At 36.8% G+C, this 26705-nt stretch overlaps 2 protein-coding genes across 4 annotated transcripts in view; one reads left to right on the top strand and one right to left on the bottom strand.

Annotated features, from left to right (window-relative positions):
• LOC107653969 (mitogen-activated protein kinase 8) overlaps window positions 1-16345 on the top strand; it is a 20754-nt gene extending 4409 nt beyond the window's left edge. The window contains exons 2-12 of one of the 3 annotated variants that reach the window (XM_016440826.1): window positions 1276-1455; window positions 1573-1702; window positions 2339-2397; window positions 2643-2781; window positions 3921-4086; window positions 6099-6170; window positions 8182-8364; window positions 9585-9709; window positions 9834-9897; window positions 10757-10834; window positions 13793-16345. In XM_016440826.1, the coding sequence (XP_016296312.1) occupies window positions 1334-1455; window positions 1573-1702; window positions 2339-2397; window positions 2643-2781; window positions 3921-4086; window positions 6099-6170; window positions 8182-8364; window positions 9585-9709; window positions 9834-9897; window positions 10757-10834; window positions 13793-13923 (1269 nt within the window). In that variant the 5' untranslated portion in view covers window positions 1276-1333 and the 3' untranslated portion in view covers window positions 13924-16345. Of the gene's footprint in view, window positions 1-1275; window positions 1456-1572; window positions 1703-2338; window positions 2398-2642; window positions 2782-3920; window positions 4087-6098; window positions 6171-6415; window positions 6488-8181; window positions 8365-9584; window positions 9710-9833; window positions 9898-10756; window positions 10835-13787 lie in introns of all 3 variants that reach the window. The other 2 variants (XM_016440824.1, XM_016440827.1) reach the window with 2 other exon arrangements.
• A 3185-nt stretch (window positions 16346-19530) lies between these two features.
• LOC107653933 (rho GTPase-activating protein 22-like) overlaps window positions 19531-26705 on the bottom strand; it is a 22601-nt gene continuing 15426 nt past the window's right edge. Inside the window, exons 7-10 of the mRNA XM_016440794.1 lie at window positions 26023-26096; window positions 25818-25939; window positions 22305-23100; window positions 19531-19938 (exon numbers count right to left, since the gene is read on the bottom strand). Of these exons, the coding sequence (XP_016296280.1) occupies window positions 19716-19938; window positions 22305-23100; window positions 25818-25939; window positions 26023-26096 (1215 nt within the window). The 3' untranslated portion in view covers window positions 19531-19715. The remainder of the gene's footprint in view (window positions 19939-22304; window positions 23101-25817; window positions 25940-26022; window positions 26097-26705) is intronic.

The raw sequence follows: 26705 nt of genomic DNA on the forward strand, positions 1-26705 counted from the left end.
AATGCTGCTGCCTGAACAAGAGACCTCCTTACTGAAGGGAAAGTGTTTGGCTGGTGTCACTATCTCGCGAACGCACCGGCGGATCTCCACCAAATTCGGGGGATCCCTTCAGCTCGAGGAGCCCTCTCGAACGCCACCCTCCGCATGTCGGTAGCCCCCCGGGATCGCTAGATCGGTCGGCGCCGGACCGCGAATTTAACCACCCGTAACTCCCGAACCCCGGGGGCTATACACGCGGGGGTGGTCTCATTCGAAAGAGGGCCTCGAGACGTACACTCGATTCGCGTTCGAGAGGGTTCCTCGAGCTGAAGGGATCCCCCGAATTTGGTGCGGATTCGCCGTGCCGTTACGGAGATATGGCCGTTCAAAGTTCCAATGGTTTTCCATAGACTTAAGCTTTAAAGCGTTTCATCCAGGTCGCCAGTAGCAAACAATGGAGCGCGCTCTGCTGGACAAACTAAGTAATTACACCATTTCAAGCATTTTATCTGCATTATATGTTCTGTAAAAAAAAATGTTAATATCGGCGGCATATTCGCCGATACCGATATATCGGCGACAGGCTCATATCGGCAAAACGATATATTGGTCCGGCTCTTATCATCATCATCCAATATAAGATGAATATTATTTCTAGTTGCAATGCACTCTTGCATTATTTTACATGTAGTCTAGGTGTTAACTCATAAATTTGCATTTATGCATTTTACCTGACTTTGAAGGCCAATACACTTTTTTGAAAGTGTGTTTTATTAGCAAACTGCATTGTTTGCTCTTTCTTTTCAACTGCACAATCAAAAGAAATGTAGGACATAGGGTTGTGACGGTGAGGACATTTTCCCACCGGTTAATCAACGTGATACAGTAATTACCGGTATTACTGTTGGGGTGGGAGGGGGGTGTTAGATTGTTTGAGTTTCCCGCTTTTCTTCGCTTTCAAATGGCTTGTAAAAGTGCTGTACGCATTTTACTTTCACTTTCAAATTAGCGACAATTCAGCATTGATTCAATTCAAGAAACAACGTCAAACTCATAACTTTTATTAACAAAACGAATAAAAATACACCATATATGCCTAATAAAATAACAAATTACTTAGGCTGCACAAAATTTAAATAGGTATATAAAACTGAAAATCTGCAAACACTGTTGAACCGCGGTAGGCAAATGACGTAACCGGTGTTGCGGCTTAACACCGTTATAACCGAAAACACCGTCTATCGCAGCAAGCCTAGCAGGACATTCATTCATTTCTCTCTTTCTTTGTCTTTTCAGATTTTTGAAGGGGAAGTTCTTCTTGAATGCCCAAGACACAGTCAGTACGGTTTTCACCATGAACAGGAATAAGCGCGAGAAGGAATATTACAGCATAGATGTAGGAGATTCAACGTTTACCGTTTTGAAGCGATATCAGAATTTAAGACCAATCGGATCTGGGGCACAAGGCATCGTCTGGTAAGTTGAGTTGGATTTCTTCTTAGCCTGTAGAATATGAAAGAAACAGATTATCATTAAGTAGAAAGTGTGGCGAATGAAAAGCTTGTGTTTGGCTTTTTCTGTTTGTTTTTGTAGCTCAGCGTATGATCATGTCCTCGAACGAAATGTTGCAATTAAGAAACTTAGCCGACCCTTTCAGAACCAAACCCACGCCAAACGGGCCTACAGAGAACTGGTGCTCATGAAATGTGTCAACCACAAAAATGTAAGACTTGTTTTTCTCTGTCTCTGTCTCTCCATGTGTGTGTATGCAACAAAAAAAGTGAGATTTGTAATGTTTTTGAAGTCTCTTCTGCTCACTAAGGCTGCTTTTATTTGATCAAAAGCACAGTAGTATTATGAAATATTATTACAATTTAAAATACCTGTTTTCTATGTGATTATATGTTAAACTAATTTATTTCTGTGATGCGCAGCTGTATTTTCAGCATCATTACTCCAGTCTTCAGTGTCACATGATCTTCAGAAATCATTCTAATATGCTGATTTGCTGCTCAAGAAACATTTCTGATTATTATCAATGCTGAAAACAGTTGTGCTGCACAATATTTTTGTGGAAACCGTCATGCATTTTATTTTTCAAGATTCACAGATGAATAGAAAGTTCAAAAGAACAGCATTTATTTGAAATATAAATCTTTTAACATTATAAATGTCTTTACTGTCACTTTTGATCAATTTAATGCATCCTTGATGAATAAAAGTATTAATTTCTTGACTCTAAACTTTTGATCAGAAGTGTACTTAATTTTGTAATGATATATTTTAGATTGTAAGAACTTGATATCATCAGATATCAGCACCGGGCACATCTTTTATGCAGTATGCTTTGGTTTCACAGATAATTGGCTTACTACATGTGTTCACGCCACAGAAGACACTTGAAGAATTCCAGGATGTGTAAGTTCTTTCTGCTGTGATTTTAACAGTGTTCTAGAATGGAAGTGAAACATAATAGTATAGTAATATAAATTTGGTCAAGGATTAATTCAAATGGGTTAAATAAAGATATGTAGAGATGTTCGTGTTCAGTATGTACAGTAGATGCAACTGAAATCCTACATAAATCGCACATCTCTGTGTATATGTGCATATATGCTTGTTCATTTGTGTTGCTCGCACACTTGCGTCTCGTCTGTCTGCAGGTATCTGGTGATGGAGCTGATGGATGCTAACCTGTGCCAGGTCATTCAGATGGAGCTGGACCACGAGAGACTCTCATACCTGCTTTATCAGATGCTCTGCGGCATCAAACACCTACACGCTGCTGGCATCATACACAGGGTACACACACACACACACACACACACACACGCATGCACGCACAAATTGGATTATGCACTTTCTCCACAGCAGCTCAGTCTGTGTCCTCCGTTATATTTTTCAGATGCGCTCATATCAAACTACTGTATATTGATATAAACGGTATTGCTTCATACCATATTGCTTATAAAGAATATATCGATATATTGTACAAACTCGATAAACCGCCCAGCCCTAGGCTTCGCACATTTTTAGTTTTTCGAAAATACTTTTTTCATTTTTTTTTTAAAGAGGAATATCACCATTTTTCTTCCACGTTTTAAATCTCTGCATCTCAGCACATTAGAATGGTTAAATGTTCGTTTGATTACAATATAAAAGATTAATTAAGTTGTTAATGTTTTATTCATTTTTTTTGATAATAAATTTGTATTCAATCATAAATCTAGAAAAATAGATTAAAATAAACAGCACATAATTTCTTTAAAATTCAGAAATTCAGAATTTAATTGTGGAAAAATTCAAATTCAATTGTTTAGTGCTTTTTGATTATTCAAAAATGTAATTAAACCATTAAAACAGAACCCAGAAAGACTAAAACGAGGGAAAAGAATTTGGGAAAAATACAGTGGAAAAAAAAAAAAAAGATTTTATGGAGCCCTGAAATTTAGATTTTTGGTAATTGTTGTCTAATTGCAAACGTTTAATGATTTCAGTTAATTTGACATGCTTTTGATTACTAAAATTTAATTTAACCATTAAAGAAAAATTAAATCCAGAAGAATAAAAAAAGAGAAGTAAATGGACCATGTTTTACAAGAAAACATTTCAGTCTTTCTACTTCAAAATTTCACGTTTAATTCAATGTGTTACTTGCCATTTCATTGTAATTAATTGTGACGGCTTTTAATGTACAGAGAAAACTCTTGTATGAAGTGAACTCACTTAAAGAGTTTAGTAAAATTTTGCCAGGAAAAGTTTTTGAATTTTTATCACGTTAATGTAAAAAATCTTGTGTGATATAACTTGTGATTGTTTGTTTGCTGGTTTTTATTGTATTTGTTATACTTGTATTTTTAAAATTGTTTTTGCCATGAAAATATTTAGTTTTTGCCATGAAAAAAGAAATTTGCCTGACTCCTGACCTCTTCACTTCCCAGGATCTGAAGCCCAGTAACATAGTAGTGAAATCCGACTGTACGCTGAAGATCCTGGACTTCGGTCTGGCCCGGACAGCCGCCACCGGCCTCCTCATGACTCCTTACGTGGTGACGCGCTACTACCGTGCCCCTGAGGTCATTCTGGGCATGGGTTACCAAGCCAATGGTGAGTGCTGACTTGATGTCACTGCATGTAAAGGTCCCACCTGAGCACATCCACACCATTCTGCTGAAACGACCTCGACCTCACCGAGTGGCTGTGGTGTTTTAACGTCAAATTGGGCCCTATGATTTCTGCGATGCGGGCGGAATCCAGCCATAAAAACGGAATTTACTGTATAACGCGGAATGTCACGGAATTGGTCAAAGTTTTGGATGAATTAATCAAAAGTAGGTCATCACACTTAAATTAAATCGCGATATGGACCATTATCTGTAAATTAGGGATGTAATGATGAACCGCGAGCCGGTTGAAAATCGGTTCAAATATGTGACGACTCAAATCGGTTGAGATGCCAAACAAGTAGGAATTTGTATGAATGTATCTCTGAGGGGAACTGACTGAATTTAGAAAAGTTTAGATGGCATTTTCTTGTCATCTTGCCTCTGAACGATGCATATTAAAGTAGCGCAGCTCTGCTTTGTTTACAGCAGTAACCAAGGAAACACTGTATCATTGCTGTTCATAAGCAGCTCTGCTTTGTTTACAGCGGTAACCAAGGAAACACTGTATCATTGCTGTTCATGAGCACCACCTGCTGTCAGAGAGTGAATCTGCATCTCATTCAGCTCGTCTGCTGTTTCATGCAGATATGTTTTATGTATAGTTTCGCAAAACTAAAGTCAGACCATTCTGTTTTTGCTTCGAATTTCAAATTTTCTAATTTAGATTAAAAACTGCTCATGTTGCATGTATGCTGCAGCTTTGTTTGGATCATGATTAAAATACAGTGGTTGCCTCTAGTTTTAAATGGAAAGAGCACAGACAAGCCTTAGTTTGTTCATATTAAGAGATTTCTTTTATTTGTGTAACTTATTTGATTTGGTGTTTGTTTTAAAATTTCAATTTAGGTTTGTTATATTTCAGTTTCACAAAGAAACGTGCAGCAATAGCCTTATGAAAGGACACCTTTTCATTTACTGTATGTTTTGTTTACTACACATACTGAAGCGTGTGATGCTCGCGGTGATTTCATCATCTGTCGTCTCACTAAATAAGAACATAAATACATGAACAACGTCTCCAAAACTGCTCTGAAAGTCACTTCATGAGCATTTTATCCTTTCATTTGAGTGAAACTAGCGTCATATCATATATACACAGAAGCGTAAAGGTATTCACGGCAACCCGTCAAAATAAAAGTTCGGTTTAACTGGAATAAACTGTGTCAGAAATATGTTATTGTGCAGTAGAAGTTACGTAATACTACTACTAATAGTAGTTAATACATTCTTAAAAATTATTTTAAGAATTAATCACAATATTTCTCCTATGTTTTAATTTTAATAGTATTAAAATTGTTTGCCAAAAACAAAGCATTTCTGGAAAAAGAAAAACAAAACATTTTATTGGGCTATTGTAAAAATAAATTTTAATAAATTAAGTTAATAAAATAATGCTTAAACAGAATTTGGTAACAATAAAACAGAGCATGAGAAAAACAAAAACAAACATATTTCATAGGGCCCTAAAAATGTAATTTTGTTGTTAAACTATAATATATTGATGTTAAATTGTATAAGTTTCACGGTTTTAATTAATTAGACATGCTTTTGATTAATAAAATCTAATTTAACCATTAAAATTGAGTCCAGAAAAATAAAAACGGAAAAAACGGAATTTGGAAAAAAATAAAACGGATTTCATAGGGCCCTAGTTAAAGTCCCTTGAGGGATTGTGTTGTCCCGCTGAACTAGTTTGGCCGTGGTTTCTGCATGCACAAGCACACTGGATGGGTTTGCCTGTAGCACTGAGCATCTAGAAAGGAAAAACATTAGTCACTGAATCTTACGTGGGAAGTGAAAGTGGTTCGCTGCAGTACAAAAATCAATTTGAAGGCCAAAAACGCTGATGTTTAGTCCTCGATGGTAGCGCGGAGGAAAAATGGTCACGGAAAAATGTGGCCCTTTATGCTTTGCTTATGTTTTTTCTTTTTCCTCTATGCTACACTGGTGTAGTGGATATTTGGGCTGTTGGCTGCATTATGGCAGAGATGGTGCGGCACAAAATCCTTTTTCCAGGGAGGGACTGTATCCTTGTTCGGCCTCTAGTTGTGCGCTGTGCAAGCAGAGCCGTGTCTTGCTCTGTTACGGATTATAGGCCTGAGTTTCTCCCTGACGCACACTGAGATGTTTGCATGCACCTGTCACCTCTGTTGCATCCACATCAATGCTCCCTGTTCCTTATATATGTGTGTGTGCTTGTATTTCTGTTTTATTGTTTTTCGTTTGTAAGATTTTTGGCACTTTAATTTGGTTGTCATTTCATTTTTCAGTTGATGTCTGGTCTGTTGGCTGCATCATGGCTGAAATGGTCAGAGGTAGTGTGTTGTTTCCCGGCACAGACCGTATCCTTACCTGCTCGTCTTTACTGTCCCATTCTAAGTGTTGTTTCTTTCTTTTGGTGAGTTATTTTACCCTTGATGTGTGTTTTGTCATTGATGTGCGAGACCTGATGAAAAGAAGGTAACATTTTTAATAGAAGGTTTAAAAAAACAATAACTCTTTTCTCCCTTACGCAATACAATGTTAAGTGTCAAATGTATTCATTTCTAAACGGTAAAATCTCATTAGTCTAAAAATCCCGCTCTACATACATAGCTCTAAGCAGCATTTTTTTTAGTTAATTGATTTTCATTGATTACAGATGTATGCAGAGTACAGAAAAAAGTTAATTAAAAAAATAAAGACTATTCATAATTATATGTACTACACAATATTCATAACTGTTTAAGCAAATATATTTCATATAATATTGATTTCCATATTTGATAAAAAATAGGTTACATTATACATATTTTTTCCCGCTAATGGATTATATGATAATTTATTCCACCACCATTTTTAAAGGTTGATTTGCCATATTATAATTGAAAATGTTTTAATATTTCACAATATTTTTGATCAAATAAATGCAGCTTTGGTGAGCAAAAGAGACTTACAAAACATTTAAAAATCTTGATAATGTAAACATTAAAAATAAAAAAAATAGTAGTGGTGTATATACATGCATATATATTTACATATATTTATATTTATAATTTTGAAGAATACCAAATATGTAATAAAAATATATTTGCTAAATAATTTTTTTGCAAAAATATGTTGTAAAAACCTGATATAATTTTATTTAAATGTTCTCGCCATGAACAAACAAACAAACATTTAAATCATCAGTACTAATATATATGTACGCATGTACACACACGTTAACATAATGTTAATATAACGTTAATATAACATTTTCACTTTCAACGGGGGCTTAAAAAAAAAAAAGACTTAAAGGCACAATATGTAAGATTTTTTTATTAAAATATCCAAAAACCACTAGAACAGTGTTATACATTTCTTCAACAAACTACGCCTTTGTCTCTGTTTATTTTGAATACGCGACTTCTAGCGGCGAAAATTACATATTGTGCCTTTAACATATCACACCAGATCAGGAAAATGTTGTGTCATTCTTAAATTTAATAAAGAGGTTAACTGCTTAAGTAAACATAATTATAGCTCAAAGTGAAACATTATATGTGACCCTGGAGCACAAAACCAGTCATAAGGGTCAATTTTTCGAAATTGAGATGTATGCATCATCTGAAAGCTGAATAAATAAGCTTTCCATTGATGTATGGTTTGTTAGGATAGAACAATATTTGGCTGAGATACAACTATTTGAAAATCTGGAATCTGAGGGTGCAAAAAAATCTAAATATTGAGAAAATCATCTTTAAAGTTGTCCAAATGAAGTTCTTAGCAATGCATATTACTAATCAAAAATTCAGTTTTGATATATTTACGGTAGGAAATTTACAAAATATCTTCATGGAACATGATCTTTACTTAATATCCTAATGATTTTTGGCATAAAAGAGAAATGTATAATTTTGACCCATGCAATGTATTGTTGGCTATTGCTACAAATATACCCCAGCGACTTAAGACTGCTTTTGTGCTCCAGGCTCACATATGTATGTGACTTGGCAGTCACCAAATCTTAGTCTGGTGAGAGAGTCGGTAGTTTTCCTTAGCTTGTCATCTGAAGACATTGACCAGTGGAACAAGGTGATCGAGCAGCTGGGCACACCGTCTCAGGAGTTCATGCTGAAGCTCAACCAGTCTGTGAGGACTTACGTGGAGAACCGGCCCCGCTATGCTGGATACAGCTTTGAGAAGCTCTTCCCAGATGTGCTGTTCCCTGCAGACTCCGACCACAACAGACTGAAGGGTGAAGGGTGCTTCTGCAACATTTAGGCCTGACTTAAAGCTTTCTATAGATTTATAGTGTTGTTACTTTGTAAATATTGATTATTGTAGATTGCAATCAGAAATGGATAGTTCTGATTGGATGAGCCATGTTCAAAGATGCACTTAGCAGATAAATGCAAACTTCTGACTCGATGTGCAACTTTAAACTACAAGGAGATAGGCTAATGATGCTCGGCTAGTGTGTTTTGTTTGCTGCAAATATTGTTTTATTTAAAATTGTGAATATTTATTAAACATGATACGTTTTAGTATTTTACCATTTTATAGATGCAAATTAAAATAAATGCATTTGATGTTACGGTGCAATCACATTACCAACTTTTCGACAAATCTTACTAAAAGTATTTAATTGGAAGGTGTATTTCTTTTATTTAAAATAAAATGAAATGTTTCTAAATTATTATTATTAATCATACCATTAATAACAATACTAATAATAACTGTAGCACCTTTCAAGTTATAAGTTGCTTTATTAAAGCGCCTTAAAACAAATACCAAAAAGCAGAATAAAACAAAAAAACTAAAGGAATACAAAAATGTTAAGAATACAATCGAGAATAAGACATTATTAAAAAAAAAAAAAAACAATTACAGCACAACAAAAATTAAGAATACAAATTATTATTATTATTATTATTTATTTTTATTTTTTTTAGAAATTAAATGTTAAAATGCATATCAAAGCAGAAACTACTCTAAAATAAAATGTTGCTCCATGTGCAAATTCTTCTGATCTTGCACCATTTGGCATGTCTAGATAAAAACACTGCATCTATTTATTGTTATATATAAACATCTCAGACTCTTCTGTGAACATCAATTAGGGATAAAAATGATGTCCAATTTCAAGCTTAAAAATTAGACACTGTATGAAATACTTGGGTATTCTTGCTAACCCATAGTTCACAGCTGTAAACTATTTGCTATTAGCTATATATAAAAAGGTCTGAACCCTTTAAAATGTGCTGCCCCTCCTGCTTCAAAACGAGTATGTCAACACTGTGCTAACTAATGTCTAATTGCTTTAATTAAAGGTGCCTTCAATTCACAGTTCTGCTTTGCTGAAGTCCAGACACACTGGTTTTCCTTCATTAAGTCACAGTGATCTAAGACCAGCATGATTGTCTGTGCCGAATTTCCTCTCAATTCAGTTTCTGATTGAAATGCAATATTTTGCAGCGAGCCAGGCGCGAGACTTGTTATCCAAAATGCTGGTAATAGATGCGTCTAAACGGATCTCGGTGGACGAGGCCCTCCAGCACCCCTACATCAACGTGTGGTTCGACCCGTCAGAAGTGGAAGCGGTGAGTGTTGGTTATTGAGTCCAGCTGCATGATCTCTCCAGAGAGAAGTGCTGATGGAGAGCGTGACGTCTGCTTTTCTTTTCTTTGTGACGTATCTGATTGATGTTTATCTGCTTGGTTTCAGCCGCCGCCGGCGATCACCGATAAACAGCTGGATGAGAGAGAACACACGGTGGAGGAGTGGAAAGGTGCGCTTTTTATTTTCAATCATTGATTGTCATAAACTCATAATATTTAGTCTCTGGTGAGATAAAGGTTTGATATGGAAGCAAAATAATGACATATGTCTTTGAAACAAAAACACATGTTGAATGCATTGTATTTCCTGGGCTTGCATTTTTAGGTCCTGAAATGTAACATAGTTGTTTATTTAAGCTGCGAATATTTCAATTCAAAATATTTCATGCACATTTTCGTAATTAAAAATTCAATAATTCATATTCACCTTCCAGAGTTCACTTCCACAATATTCAATCGGTTTAAAAATAAGATGTATAATATTCGATCCAAATTTCGGTCAATTTTATTTCACTTTCCAAATTCACTTCCACAAATTCAGTGGTTAAAATTCGGCAGAAAATTTGCCATTGCACATGAAGACCAAAGTCACAGCTTTTTTCCCTTAATAAACAAAATTATTATTTCAAAACTGCATTTTATATTTACTCGGGTTATCTTTTTTGTAATATTAAAATTTGTTTGATGATCTGAATCATTCATGTGTGACAGATATGCAAAACATTTAAAAACCTTTGTGTGTGTGTGTGTGTGTATATATATATATATATATATATATATATACATACACAAATGCAACAAACAAGTACATTTTCTATTTATTTATAAAAATGTATTTATTAAATTACTATTTGATTATGCCTATTTTTTGGAATCCAATGATTCCAAGCTTTTTCATGTGTATGATTATTTTCTCTGTTAATGGGCACAAAGTGAAATATAAGATTGTACGTCATGGCATCAGTGCAAAAAAAGAGAGACTAGTTTCCTTAAGTAATTTGAGCTCTTCTGTATCTGTTCCCTGATCAGAGCTGATATATAAGGAAGTACTGGATTGGGAGGAACGAACGAAAAACGGGGTGATCCGAGGACAGCCGGCCTCACTAGGTTAGTTTCCAGCTCTGCGTCTAGCTTTTCACATGACATTAACCCTGGGTTAATCTGTTTTAAACCACAGGTTAAGGGCCGCTTTAACCCTGGCTTAAATTATATTCAGGTTTAAAGTCAGAGTTATTTTCACATGCTGAAAAAAGTAAATGTCAAACAAAAGAATTCTTGATTAGAAAGTAGTTCATATAATGTCCAATCAACCTTCTTGGATAAATATTCAAATAAGAACATCAGTCCAAGGTTTACAAATGCATGTGGTGAAATCTCAAAACCTGACCACCTAGGATTCATTCATTTATATTTTGTATATTATATTTATGTGAATTATTATAAATGTATTTATCTTAATTAAAAAAATTATCAGTGATTATTTATTCATTTTAAAAAGTCACCATTTATCAATTGATTGTGTAAGATATTAAGACTTGTTTTCATAGAATATGTCTCGTGTTAGAAAGTTTATTTTCCTTATCTCATGTTTTTACCCTTGTTTTAAGCTTATAGTGAGGTTTATGCCTAAAACAGGAAAAAAAAAAAGATTGCACAATCGTACTTCTGAAATAAGATGAAAAATAAAAAAATAATTGTAACTTTTTTTTATTAATGTACCATTTATCAATATTTTTTTTTCTAGTAAATACATCTAAACATCTTTAATGCAAGGTTAATTTACCTGAATAGTGACCTTATTTAAGACATTAAGACTTGTTTTGAGAGAATGTCTTGAATTAGGTTTATTTTTCTTACCTCGTTTTTTCTTGTTTTATGGATAAATCTAATTCAGTGATTTTTACCATTTATTATATATTAAATATAGTATATTAGAGTTTAGTATGCCTAAAACATTATAAAAGAATTTATGCACTGTATTCTAAACAAAGGGTTAATATCTGACAGTCTTTCTTAAGTAAATTGAAAATATAAAATCACGTTTTATTTATTAATTAAATCAGTGTTTTTCTAGTAAATGTGTAAACATCTTTAATTCAAGATACATTTACTTCTACATCAACATTATGTATATTAAGGCTTGTTTTTAGACAATTTGCCTTCATTTTTTTTTTGTTTGTTTTAAGTAGGGCTACAATGATTTATTTTATTTTATTTTATTTAGTCATTTAGTCTGCTAAATGACTAAATAAAAAAAAAATAATAATAAATACATTATTTCTTGATTCTATTCGATTTAAAAAAAGTCCTCGATTTCATTTTGCCCGCATCGAGTAATCGTTACTAGACCATTATTAGACCATTTTCCAAGGTTGCATTATATATTTAACCCATTTAAAAACCGTAATAAAGCATAATGCTATTGTGAATTCACAAATGCTACAATTCAATTAAATAAATATATGCGATGCAGGTTTAATATGTGCGCTTTAATTATTTGCATGCGTAGGTTACACAGTAAATAAATGCTGCTCTGCACAAACTGTTATCATTTACATGTGTGTAGCATCTCAAACTCCATCTTTGGATGTTGTTGTGAGTTTGGGTTTATGATAACATTAATCTGGGAACGCAACGTGTGCCATTTCATCAGATTTGTAAGGTAATTCATTTATAAACCTACGCAAACACAGAAGAATACATCAATATCTTTATCAATATGCTAACTGTTCATCACGATTTCAAAATAAAAGCTCAAACCCTCGTTCTGAGTTCACACATTTCGATGTCCACATATTCAAGAAATTACAGTGGCTGTAGCATTTCTGTCGTAAATAAATGGCCAAATATTAAAGATTAAGTGGACATTTGAATCAAATGATGCTTGGTCAATATTAAACAAGGATTAGATCGCGCAGTAAAGTGTAAAACAATTGTCAAGCCGTTGGCGCCCTCTGTTGGCATTTGTTATAATGTGTAATGCACATTAGCTCTATTTATAATACATTATGTATTTTAACAGTTTTGTTCAATAAAATCAAATGATTACTTGAATTTGATGCTTTATTTAATCTAATTATTATTGCCTCATTGCTATTATATATGCATTTCACGTAATTTTAAAAGCAATTTTTCGCTTAGGTCTATTTTTATTACCACAAAAAATAATAATAATAATAATTATAATCGTCATAATAATCGATGGATTACTCTATTACCAAAATAAACGTTAGTGACCGCTAGCGTTGGGAATCGAAAATCAATTCCAATTCCAGAATCAGGTACTTGTTGTAAAATTAAAATTTTAATTCCGCCTATCAATTCCCGTGTGCACATCTTTTTTTTTTTTTTTAAGGGACTGTTAAAAATGTATTTGTCTTTGAATCATTCATTCAAGAGATTCATTCAAAAACAGTGATTCATCATCAAACAAGTAAATCTTGAGTGAGTCATTGAATCATTCCATGAGATTTTGTTTAGTTGTCTAATATTTTCTCTTCAGAATTGTGAGAGAACTACAACCTCCATTTAAAAAAAAAAAAAAAAAAAGTCAACTTATCCAGAATTGTGCAGCTCTATTTTGCACACAAACAGCTCTTAATCGAGTCCAGTTTTTATGTAGCCGGCTGATTTTTGTTTATGGTATTCAGCAGCAATTAAATGTTTTGCAAAAAGAGTCACAGCATAAATAAGTTTGATATCTAAATTTTGGAACCTGGAATCGAAACTGGCAATCGGGGTTGCGCTTTATTTTACAGTACGTGTAATTACAGTGTACTTACAGTGTACCTAAGAAAGTACTGGTAATATAAGGTAACTACATGGGGTAGGGTTAGGTTCAGGGGGGTAAGTACCTAGTTTTTACCTAGTTATTGTAATTACTATAATAAGAACATAGTATGTACATGAGTAACAGGATTGTAAAATAAAGTGCTACCAGAATCGGAATTGATCAAATTCAAACGATACCCCAACCCTAGAGACAGCCCAGTTTTGAAGTGTGAAAGTCACTGAGTTTCCGCAGTACCTGTCTGATAAAAGTGGGATCTGTTTCTCATAGCACAGGTGCAGCAGTGAGCAATGACTCCCACGAGCCCTCGACGTCCTCGTCCTCCACAAACGACGTCTCGTCCATGTCCACCGACACAGACAGCAGTCAGGAGGCGAGCGCAGGACCGCTGGGCTGCTGCAGATGACTATCCTCCTCCTCCTTCTCCTCCATCATCATCATCATCTTCATCATCATCATCCGCTCCCCGCTTCCATGCAAGCGTCACGCCAGTCTGGAAACGCTCCTCCTTTCTGTCTCAAACTGACACGTTCTTTTGAATTGACAAAGTGTAAGAACGGAGGTAAGAGTTTTGGAAAACCAGCATTACTTTGATCGCTTTCGTTTTTGGCGGCAGATGGAAGCTACTGCTGCGCCATCTTGCCATTTGGATGTGGAATGATTTGAGTTTATTTATATTATAAAGATGAATGGGGAATATATTTTTAAGGTGTTTAATTGTTTTGGGTTTTTTTTGAGAGAGAGAGTCATTTATTAAACGGCACATCCATTTTTCTGGATAAACGAGTGTTTCCTCACTGTTACTACTGCTTTGGAGTCAGTGGCGCGTAAAATCGCAGTTTGTTCGGCGGCAGAGGTGGTTTTAATGTGACCTGATTGATTTTAGTTGGACGTTTTGGACGTTTGTCTTACAGAAACACATTTTAAAGTGCTTTTAGGGTCTGTAAGCTAGTCTTTTCTCTTTCTAATGTCATTGCACACGATTGACTTCACGTAGTATTCTCTCACGTTTGGGTTTTCAAACGTCACTGTATGTAATCTAGTCTGTACATATTTCAACTTTAAACACAGAAAACAGTAACCCACAGCTTTCATTACGCTTCAGCCTGAAGTAAAGGTCTTGTTTGAACACTTAATTATTGGGAAATTGGGTGTTTGGCCCATGCATATGAAACGCTTTTGATTTATAGTACTCAAACTGCGTCTACCAATGCAATCTTATTCATTACGCTTGGAGAAAAAGATCTGCTCCCATGGGTGATTTTTTTTTTAATAACGTTGTTTCAGATGGAGCAATCATGCTAAATGAATGGAGATGTGTTAGATTGGAGGTTCAGAATGATTCCCAAAGGAACGGCTGCATTTTATGGCTGTCTAACGCTAAAAAATAGCCCATCTTCAGTATCCGATACTTTCCATTTTAATGCTTAGAAAAATTTAATTATGTGTTTACAGTACTAGTGCATGTAGTGTAAACTCTGCTCCTCCTAAAACACCAACATTACGAGCGAAATCCATCGCTAAATTTGGAAATTAATACCTACGTTTTGGAGAAAGTGCCCGAGTCCAGCATTCATTCCTGAATGATTAGAAAGATGAAGAAATTTGGGTGAGGTTTTTCAAAAGTAATACTGTTCATATTTTTCTATCGTATTGGATAGAAATTCTATCGTATGTCGATTGAAAGGTCGGGGCATGTTGATAAGATGATCTGGAAACGGACGTTTCCTCAAGCAAGGTCTTTCATCAAAGTAATAGCAAATTGGAAGCTTTTTGGTATGTGTGTATGGTTTGCAGCTTTATTTTGTTTATGGAAATATGCAAGATATTGCATCAAATGCTGTAGGTGGGAACTCCATTTCCCATGAGGCAGTGCTATGGGATGTACATGTGGGATAGATGGGAGTTGTAGGAACTAAAGGTTTGAGTTCGCATAATGATCAGCATATGTATTTTTTTTTTTTAATTTGAGTTGCATCCCAGACATTTTAGTTTTTTCTGTTTTAAGTGCTCTTAATTTTTCTTTGCTCTCTTTAGGGGAAGCTCATGAATTTTAACTTTAGATTTTTCATTGCATTTGCTTCATCACTAAAAAATGTTATAATTCAGATTAAAGTAGGCTTTGATGAACTACCTCACTCTAAATTTCTACATTTTTTTTTTTTTTGCGACGTAGCTGCCCGTAAGATGGATGTTAATACAGATTTCATTATTTATTTATTTCTAAAATGAACTATTGTCAATAGTAGGCAACGTATAGTTTTGTACATTATGTATACTTCACCTAGAAGTAAAAGAACTGAAATGTAAATTTGATCTTTTTGTTTAATTTTACTTTGTACTCATTTTTTACAGTTCATGTGCAATACCCACTGCTGTCATGCTAGTGGTAATCGATAGATCTAGACTTATTGGTTTTATGTACCCAGAGGTAGAGATATGTTTGGTACTGTCAGATACATTCATGTTTTTGTCTTTTTAAATCTGGATTTTTTTTTCCCCCCTTTGGCTTATACTGTCAATGTTACATAACCCGTCTTACCAAAAACAAAACTCTGTGGCTGATGTTAGCAAGTTGTTATGTTTAGACACTGGACTTTAAGTCCGATTCAAAGGCATCTGTAAAATATCTTGAAAAACCAACGTGTTAAGGTTTGGTGCTGGTATGTAATATTTGCTAGCAATGCCAGCCCTACAGTTAGTTATAAATTGCTAGCTCTGTGTGTGCTAAACAGCATACAGACACTGAGAAGTGCACTACTACAAAGAATGCACTGGGATCTTATGATACCAATTGTACATGTACTGCAAATAAACACCAGTTTGAATCAGAACGGTCTCCTTCTTTGTCTCATTGCCTTTACACCACAGTTTAATATACCAGACATTTACTGGGTTCTGCAGGTAAGTTTAAGACTTTATAAGAGCAATTAAAAACAATTTAAGGAATAAACTAAATGAAACACAATGTGTCATTTAATTTTGTTTACATTTTCAGAACACAAGACTTCATAACGTCAGTTTGCATCTCAAGTAAATATATCTTAATTTAACCCTCTGGTGCTGTTCATTTTTGACCTTTTTTTTTTTGTTTGTTTAACTTCATCAGAATGGTACGAAACTTGGTACATATTCGGCACTTGCTTTGTGAACACAAAAAACATGGCCATGATTCAAAAAAGTTAAATGGTCCTGAAAAAAATAGTCACACTTGTGCTGTTTGTGTTGAAAAACGAATTTCATCTCGAGGAAACGTTTGGTGCTACGCCCAAAGAAAATCTTACTGAGAGCGCCATTTTTTTTTTTTTAGATCAACTTCAAATTTGGAACACAGCTTGTTTAGATTTATGGCTAGAGCAAAGCATGTTTTGGAGAATATGTATTTTGTCAAAAAAAAAAAAAAAAAGTATTTTTGTGCATTTTTCATAATACCCTCTTACAGTTTTTTTTTTTTTTTAAGTTTCACTTTTTTAACATTTTAACTTCTCTCCAGCAATAATCTGCCAAGGCATTAAAAAGCGACCAAACTTAAGTCTGTGCTCCAAAGGATTAAAAATTTATGACAGTTTAAGTTAAGGAAATTTCATTTTTAGGTCTATGCTCATTGTCTATTTAATAATGTCTATTTTAGAAAGTGGTTAGCAGGCGATACATGGATCATAACTTTTCCACAAAAATATAATTTAGTACCATAAAATCCCTTGAAAATACAGAGTATTACATAAATCTAGTACATTAATTTCATGAAAAAAGTCATTTTTAACGCAAGCAGCACCAAATGTTTAGATATCAGAAAACAAAACAAAAATACTGAAGAGTGCATGCAACCTTTAATGCCACGACTTTATGAATTTAAGATTTTCTGCTCTAATTTCTCAAAGCAGGAATTAAGACTTTTTAAGAAATGCAGAAAACCTTTATATTGAGCGACAGTATTATCAGTTAATTTGTATTTTTCCCAGTGGCATTACTGAATTGAATGCTTGAGTAAATGTTTCAATGACTCTCTGAGTTCATAATGGCATACTACGCATACATGTCATACCAATAACTATAACTATATTCCAGTTATTTAAGCTCTACAAAACCGCTTGTTTTGCAGATGATATATTATAAACACATTGGTTTGTGTTTTTACCTCTAGCTTGCTTCCGTCTTGCAAAATAAAGGTAACTGCACTTGCCTTGTCCCTTGTTTGAATGAATCGGTTGAATGAATGATTCAGTCTTGCTCATAAAAAAAGACTGAATTGCTGAATTCGGAACCATATACTAACGTTCTACTCTTACTGTTAATAGTAATGTTGCTGAACGATAGAAGACCAACGAAAGAATCACGGCACAATCCCCAGCACAGGCAAGCAGAGTGATACAAACGGTGAAAAGTCAGCTTTCTGGCGATCAAACTTGAGCACTTGATAACAAACCATTGTGGAGTACATTCTTTTCAATTCGTTTAATTTAATCCTTTGTGAATAATTACATACCACCACAGTGACACTTTTCAGCACAGCACAATGTCTAATCGTCATGTATGACCACAGTATAACAGTCTAATCATGATGTAGAACATCTTCACATACTCTAAATATGCATTAAAGTCCTTTGTAAAAGCTGTTGTTCTAGTAAAATCCAAATAATATCCAAATGGATTGATAACTGAAACGTGTTGAGCAGCAAAAAGCACTTTGCTTGAGGGCACAGTGGTGATGTCCAGTTTCTGGGTCTCTTCTTCGTGAGATTGAACCTGAAACATTCATGTTAGCAGCCTGGAAAATGAACCATTAGGCTACGGCCATCATGCTAATAGATAATATGACCCACTATGCAGTCAGAAAATGAGCTGAGTCTACAAAATCTATGACAGTATTTGACCACTCACATCCACAGGGCATTTCTAGCCTTTCTATACACCTAAACAGTGTAAAATAAATATAAAATGAGATCAATTGATAAAAGTCACATTTCAAACTTTTTTTTTTTTTTTAATGAAAGTGGCACTGACGGTCACTTTGGCAGTCTTGAAATACCACCGAATATGCAAGAAAACGGTTTCAATGCCAAGATCTGGAGCTATTTTAGTTTTAAAAAATGCGTGCATTGAATGTTTTTGTGAAGCAGTGGCCTGCTTAAAGGTATAGTTCACCCAAAAATGAAATTTGTCAAAAATGTGCTCCCCCTCAGTCCATCCAAGATGTAGAGGAGTTTGTTTCTTCATCAGATTTGGAGAAATGTAGCATTGCATCAGTGTCTCAGCAATGGATGCTCTGCAGTGAATGGGTGCCGTCAGAATGAGAGTCCAAACAGCTGATAAAAACATCACAATAATCCACAAGTAATTATCATGAAGCGAAAAGATGCGTGTTTATAAGAAACAAATCCATCAAGTCATTTTTAACTTCAAACCACTGCTTCTGGCTTAAATATGAGTCCATAATAATGCTTTCTTCAGTGAAAAAGTTTTTGTCTGAATTGGGAGAAAAATTTGCACATGTTTACAAGCCAGTCTAAAACAGCTCTAAACAAATATGTGGCTGGATTTTGATGTGATAGACGACAGGAGATGGACTTTCCACTGGAAGAAGCATTATTATGGATTATGGACCTATATTTTGACCATGAAGTGATTGTTTAAATTTAAAAAGTCTTGATGATGGATTTGTTTCAGCTTTTGTCTTCTCCAGATGTTAACTGATGGACTGGAGTGGTGTGGATTATTGTGATGTTTTTATCAGCTGTTTGGACTCTCATTCTGACGGCACCCATTCACTGCAGAGCATCCATTGCTGAGACCCTGATGCAATGCTACATTTCTCCAAATCTGATGCAGAAACAAACTAGATGACCTTGGAGTAAATTTTCAGCTCGATTATGTGCCAAAGCCAATGACTCGGCTCTAATCGTCATTATTATCAACCTGAACCCTGAACATGCAAAATATGCATATCATTTGAACTGATTTCAGCTGAAATCGCTTTATAATGACAGGTGTAGAATGGCTTTAGTATATGCTACACAGCTGAAATGATGGGAACATTCTCCTTGGAAAAAGTAACCAGTAGAATTAGTGTGATAGTGGAAGGCCTTTTAAATGATTTGATGAACACAAAATTTTGCAGACATAAAATTGTCCACATGATTTATGGAGACGCCTGAGTGCTCTGGTCCTCATGTGTTTGGGTGTGTTTATTTTTTTGCATTAAATGTCACTTGTCCGGCTTCCAAGAGCCAGATCCCCCAGCGTGGAGAAGAAGTCTTCCATTTCCTTCTCAAGGAGGCGATTGCGGTTTTCTGCGTCCTCACGGGCCCGTTCAGAGTTTCTCAGTTTGATCTCAAGCATTCGTTTTCTTTTTCTCTCCTGTTCCATCTCTTGCTCAAGTCTCTCCATCTGTGCACACAGGGCTGAACTCGACTCTTCCAGCCTGCAGAGGGCAGAACACAGATGTGTGAGTGGACAATACAGATATCAACGCACAGTTACTTATGACAGGGGTTTTCAGACTAGGGTTACAGTACATTTTTATTTGTACAACTAACGTCATCCTAGTAGTGGGTTAAGGAAAACAATATGTGACCCTGTCTGTGAAATCCAGGCTGAAGTCTCAAAATCTAATTATGAGATAACAAGCATCAAAGTATGATTTCAATCTTTGACATGGCCTTACTCAGTCGATATCAAAGATATAAAGGTTATATTTTCATAGAATGTTCTACATCTTTATGAAGGATGATTTTATGTAGAAAACAGTAAATCACAAAAAAATGACTTTAGCTGGGTTTTCACAGGCAGGGTCACATATATTAAGAAATGATTAGAATTTGCTTTGTTCAAAAAAAGAAAAAAAAGAAAGAAAAGTATAAATTGGTCTTTAAACAAGACATTTACCAAAACCAGGTAAGTTTAAAAAAGTACTGAATCTGGCAATAGATATTTTAAGTGAAACACTTTTCAGGACAGAATTTGTTTCTAAACAAAGTTTATCTTACAATTATTAACGGATGGTAATGTTTCAGAGGACCCGCAAATTATTCAAAAATTTTTGGGAAAAAAGTATATATTTTTTTTCTGTAATATTTTTCTCAACTCTTGTTGAAAAAATGCTGTTTCATTTTAATCAAAATCACAAAGTGCATTTTGTCTTCCTAATAGGACATGTTTTCTCACACAGTACAAATGGATCTTTATATATGAAATGTATGTTTATATATTATAGATTTTATGAATGGTGTACCTTGTTTCGATTTTTAGTACAAATTATGCTAAAAATACAAATTAATACATTTATTCAGATTCAGTTTATGTTTATAGTAAGGATTCAACAATCTGATCCATCATTAAAAACAAGTTTTTAAAAGTACAAATTCTGGCAATAAATTAATTCTAGAGATCCTCAGACAGGATTCATTTCAAAACAATATTTATTTTACAATTATTAACAGAGTCTGTCTGTGATTTTTCAGAGGACCCCCAAATTATTCAAATGAAAAAAAAAAAAAAAAATTTTTCACATTTTTTTTCTAAGATTTTGTGGATCACAAAAATGTTCTCTTCATAATATCTCAATTATTTCTCACATAGTATAAATGAGTATTTGTATATGAAATTATGTACATGTATTTTATAAATGTAGAATCTTTCAACGGGTCATATTATTTCTGCTTGGCTTCAAAACATTTGAAAACTCTTGACATAAAAGAACAGTTCATGAAAAATGAAAATTCTGTTTTCATTTACTCACCCTCAAGTTGTTTCCAAACCAATATTTTTCTTTCTTCCGCTGAACACAAAAAATATATATTTTGAAGAATGTTGGTAACCAAACAGTTGACGGTAGCCATTGACTTGTATAGTATGGAAAAATAATAATAATATGGTAGTCAATGGCTACCAGGAACTGTTTGGTTACAAACATTTTTCAAAATATCTGCTTTTGTGTTCAGCAGAAGAAAGAAAAATATTGGTTTGTAAACAACTTGAGGGTAAATAAATGATGACAAATGTTGATGATTTTTTATTTTTTTTGGTGCACTGCCACTTTAAACTAAGTTTATATTTTTAGTACAAATGATGCTAAAATACAGATTATTTACAAATTTACCTGACCTCTACTCAGAGAAACTAGTCCTACCCGAACAGAGCTTAAAGGGGTCATATGATGCGATTTCAAGTTTTCCGTTGTGTTTGGTGTGTTACAAGCTGTTTGTGCGTACATAAGATCCATAAAGTTGCAAAGACTAAAGACTCAAACCCAAAGAGATATTCTTTATAAAAGTTGACTCATCCACGCCCTCCTAAAATGCCTCGTTCAAACACCCCCCCACATGTCTACATCACTGTGTGGGAAGATTTGCATAATACTGCCCAATGTTGTTTATGCAAAGAAAGAAGGCGTAACTTTTATTCTCGCTGTAGTATTGTTGTCGTGGAGACGCTGTGTGTTTCCAAATATGGTAAGGGGCATAACATTTCTGTCACATGCTTGAGGCATTCAGCCAATCACAATGCACTGGATAGCTGGCCAATCAGAGCACACCGTGCTTTTCCGACAGATGAGCTTTATAAAAATCGACGCGTTTCAGAAAGACAGGGCAGAGAGGAGCGACAATAATGTACAGTATGTGGAAAATAATGTGTTTTTTTAACCTAAAACCATGTAAACACATTGCATTACATCAAATACACCAATTAATGTTATTTTTAGCATCACCATATGACCCCTTTAAATATATAGGTGTCATTTTTAAACGATTCCAACCGCCCTTGTCATTTAAAAAACAGCAGCCTTACTTTTTAATTCTAGATTCATAAGTCTGTTTCTGCTTCCTCAGCTCTTCTTTCAGTTCTGCCACGACGCTGACCAGAGACGAAGGACTTTCGTCTGCATCTCCGTCTTCATCCACGACTCTAATGACTGGTGCGACGCTCCCATTGTCACCGCAAAACAAACCGCTCGCGCGCTTCTCCTCAGCGTCCTCCTCGTGTTCGCCGGGCTTGGCTTCCTCCTCGCTCTGTTCCTCCGGAGCGCTCGGCCTGTCTTCTGTCCCCAGCGGCTCGCCTCCAGAGTCTGTGACGGAGATCTCACAGGATGAGGTGGACCACGGTGTGCTGTCCATACTCAGCACGCTGCCCAGACTCGATGAAGACGTGACGTTGTCGTAAGTAGACAGTCTCTGAGAGGAGCCTGAGTCCCTGGAGCGTTCGCCAGACGAGGTTCGGCGGTGTACCCTCAGTGAGGACAGACCATTCATTAACCAGTTCCCACCGTCCACCGCGGATGCTCCTTTGGCCGAGGAGCCTTTGAAGGTGTACTTCCATCCTGGAAGCGTCTTGGCCTGCTTACTAGGGCTGACGGCTGTCTCTCCCTTTCCCTGAGGCAAGGGCTTGGAGGCCAAAGCGGCGTCTGCAGACAGGCAGGTGTGGAGATCCTCCTCAGAGATCCAGTCCACCAGGTTGGACTGCTGAAGTTGCTGGATTTGGTCCTTGAGCTCCGTCTGGTTCTGAGATGTTTCTGAGTCTTTTTCAGTGTACAGACGCTCGTGTTTGCTGATGAGCAGCGTCATGAGATGCTGAACAAGGGAGGTGCCTATAAAACACACACACACACACACACACACACACAATGCTGTATTCCATAATCCTCATCTATAAGTGATGCTTAAGTCGTAAATTAGGATGTAAAGTCCTAAAAAAAATAGGTGAGAAACAGTTTTCACCCAGAAATAGTCAATTTCACAAAAAATTACAAAGAACTAGTACGTATTAGTTATGAAATCAGTAGAAAGACTGAAATAGTATTTTCTTGTAAAATGTACTCTTATAATCTTTGTTTTATTTATGACTTTGAAAAAGCATTTTTTACATTGTGGTTGGTTTGTAACTTGTAACTTTGCACTTATTTTTGTTGCATCATTAGTCAGAACTTAATGTTTATGTAAATGTGTAGTTCCCTTTCTGTCGTTCACTATGATTTATGTCGTGACGACATAGGGGTCTTACTTGGGAGCCCAAAGCCTCTCTGATTAAGAGAAAATGGCAATAAAAATTGACTAGTGGATTTTGCAAGCTGAGCCACTCCCAGTGCACACGGGTATAAATAGGCGGCAGATGCATCCACTCATCAGATTTTTGCTTCGGAGCCGAGTGAATGAGCTACACAGTTCGGGATTCACCAGGCGAATTCTCTCTGCTGGAAGAAGAGGCTGTTCTGGGTGGCGTTACGGCACAATCAGCGGCGTCCCTGTTGAGTCAGCGATTCCCCTGGGTGCTTCATCTAAAAGAGCAGTTTCTGATCACGGTCGGTTCGCGTCTTTTTAAAGATGCTGCTCTGTCCGTATCCTCTTGTTTGCGGTCATTACCTGTCCTCTGTCAACGATCGTTGTCTTCAGTATCTGGGCATCCAGCACGCTGAAGCTACGTTCGTGGATGGTTCATTGTGAGCGTATGACCATGACAGCGCTGCGATCTCGCCTCTCTCTCCTCAAAGGGGTGGGAGGGGCACCTTCTGTCACTACCCATCCCGGTTTCTCTGCCACGAGCAGAGGACCGCCAGCTAGTGCTCTGGGTGATCTGAGGGTTACAGTGGGAGCCTCTCCGCCGGGCCAGTCCCCTCGGACCTCTCACTCCTCCCGCAGCAGCTGTTCTGTGCAGCTCCACAATGATTCTGCTGAGCCATCCCATGGCGTGCCGATAGAGGATCAGATGTCAATAGCAGCATCGGAGGATGGGCTATCGTCCTCTGAGGATAAAGATTCGGTGGGGCTGCCCACCTCAGGTGTTGTCACCACCGCCGAATCGGACCCAGAGTTGACGGCCATGCTTTCCCGGGCCGCCGTGAGCATCGGACTGGAGGTTTCTTAAAGAAGGTCGTGGAGGGCACCCTTGCTTGACACGCCGACGTGTCGCCACTCATTCAGCCCCTGGGTAGACCTTACCTTTCTATGGGCTGGAGTACCCTTAGAGCAAGTGTCCCGGCATGTCGTTGTCACAATGGATGCCTCCAGCACGGGCTGGGGCGCTACATGCAACGGGCAGGCAGCCTCGGGGTTCTGGACAGGGCCTCGACTGCTTTGGCACATCAACTGCCTCGAGCTGTTGGCAGTGCTTCTAGTCCTGTGGCAGTTCTGGCCACTGCTTCACGACAAGCACGTGTTGGTACGCACGGACAACACTGCGACTGTTTTGTACATCAACCGACAGGGAGGTCTACGATCATGTTGCATGTCTCACCCGCCTTTTCCTTCTCTGGAGTCAGACGCAGCTCAAGTTGCTGCGTGCCATCCACATTCCAGGGGGGCTCAATCGTGCAGCCGACATGCTCTCACGACAGCTCACATTCTCCGGAGAATGGTGTCTCCACCCCCAGACCATCCAGCTGATCTGGAGTCGATTCGGGGAAGCCCAGGTAGACCTGATTGCTTCCCACGAGTCCTCCCACTGCCAGCTGTATTACTCTCTGACCGAGGCCCCCCTCGGCAGGGATGCACTGGCACACAGCTGGCCTCGGGCTCTATGCAAGTATGCGTTTCCCCCAGTGAGCCTTCTCGCACAGACACAGTGCAAGGTCAGGGAGGACGAGGAACAGGTATTGCTGGTTGCGCCTTACAGGCCCACCTGGACCTGGATTTTGGTGGACACCATCACTCAGGCTAGAGCTCCCTCTACAAGTCAAGCTTATGCACTGAAGTGGAGTCTGAGAAGACCCCCGAAGATGCACAATTAGAGTAGCGCTTTCTTTCCTGCAAGAAAGGTTGGAGCGTAGGCTGTCACGCTCCACCATGAAAAGTGTATGTGGCTGCTATCTCAGCACATCGTGATGCAATGGACGGCTGGTCCCTGGGAAAGCATGATCTTATCGTCAGGTTCCTGAGGGGAGCCAGAAGGTTGAATCCTCCTTAAGTCGAGCTTAAAATCCTGTCTGCTAAGACAGCGCTCCTGACTGCGCTCACTTCCATCAAGAGGGTCGGGGACCTCCAAGCATTTTCGTTGAGTGAAGAGAAGGAAAGGCCTGAAGCACCTTTCACAAAGGTCGAAATCCCTTCTCTCAGAAAAAATATCTGTGCTCAGGAACAGCAGCATGGGTATCTCCAGCAGCGATGTACTCACCTTTTTGTTCCCTGCGGGCGCCAAGGTCAGTGAAACAGTCAGTAAGCGACAGGTGCTTGGAAACGCTGTTTTGTACTCATTTACTGACGAGTCGGCTACATTAGGCATAGTTGGTCCAACCGTCCTGTAGGTGTCTAGTTTTGAAGTGTGTTTTGCTTTTCAAAGTAATGGGTTGGAAATTCAATAATAAGTGCTTACCTTCCATAATAGCTACTGGATCCTCCAATTTGGGACGGAGGATATTTGGTCCAAACACGGTGGCCAGGTTTTGCACACCCATTTTATTTTCATGTGCGTGAGACTGCACCTCATCCAGAAATCTACAACGACAGAGCTCACTTTCAGCACTGAAGCATGAAAACGACTGACAAAAATGTGTCTGAAATGATTATGTTGGACATACTTGCATATATATTTCAAAAGGTTGTAATTAGCAGCTGGAAGGGTCGTCACTAGCTTCCCTAATTCTTGTATCCCCTGTGGAAACATGAAGTCACTGAAGCGACCAAAACGTCTCGTGGTTCAAATTCAAGTGAAAATATTGATGTTTTATCTTATTTTAAAGACAATCAGCCTTCTCTAAAAAAAAATCAAGTGCTTGAAACACAGATTATGTGTATAATGTAATCTGGGAATTAAATTTTGATTTGAGCTTCACGCATCCTCAGCATCTGTGCATCGCATCATGTCAGCTGTGAAATATGTGGGAGGGATATTGGCTAGCAAACCACATACCGACTGAAATGGCTTTCTGTTTTATGAGCACACAAACATACATTTTGACAACATGACTGCTGAAATAATATGTACTATTATATTCTGTACATTCATATGATAATTCATTAAGCTTGTTCCAACACAGCAGCTGCATTCTTTGGATTCAGTTTTCAAAAACTGCAAATGTTCAAAAGTCCGTTCAACACATCAGATGGGTCATTATTATTGTCATCAAAGTATTATTTTCCTATTTTTGATTTTATGGTGTATGACTAAAAACCAGAATTTATTTCTAAACTATCAAGCTCTTAATGAGTGGCAACTTTAAGAACTTAATGTTAATAATTCTGGTGCAGATCTTTTTTATTT

Source organism: Sinocyclocheilus anshuiensis, unplaced genomic scaffold, assembly GCF_001515605.1.
Source record: "Sinocyclocheilus anshuiensis isolate Anshui unplaced genomic scaffold, SAMN03320099.WGS_v1.1 scaffold454, whole genome shotgun sequence".
Classification (NCBI taxonomy): domain Eukaryota; kingdom Metazoa; phylum Chordata; class Actinopteri; order Cypriniformes; family Cyprinidae; genus Sinocyclocheilus; species Sinocyclocheilus anshuiensis.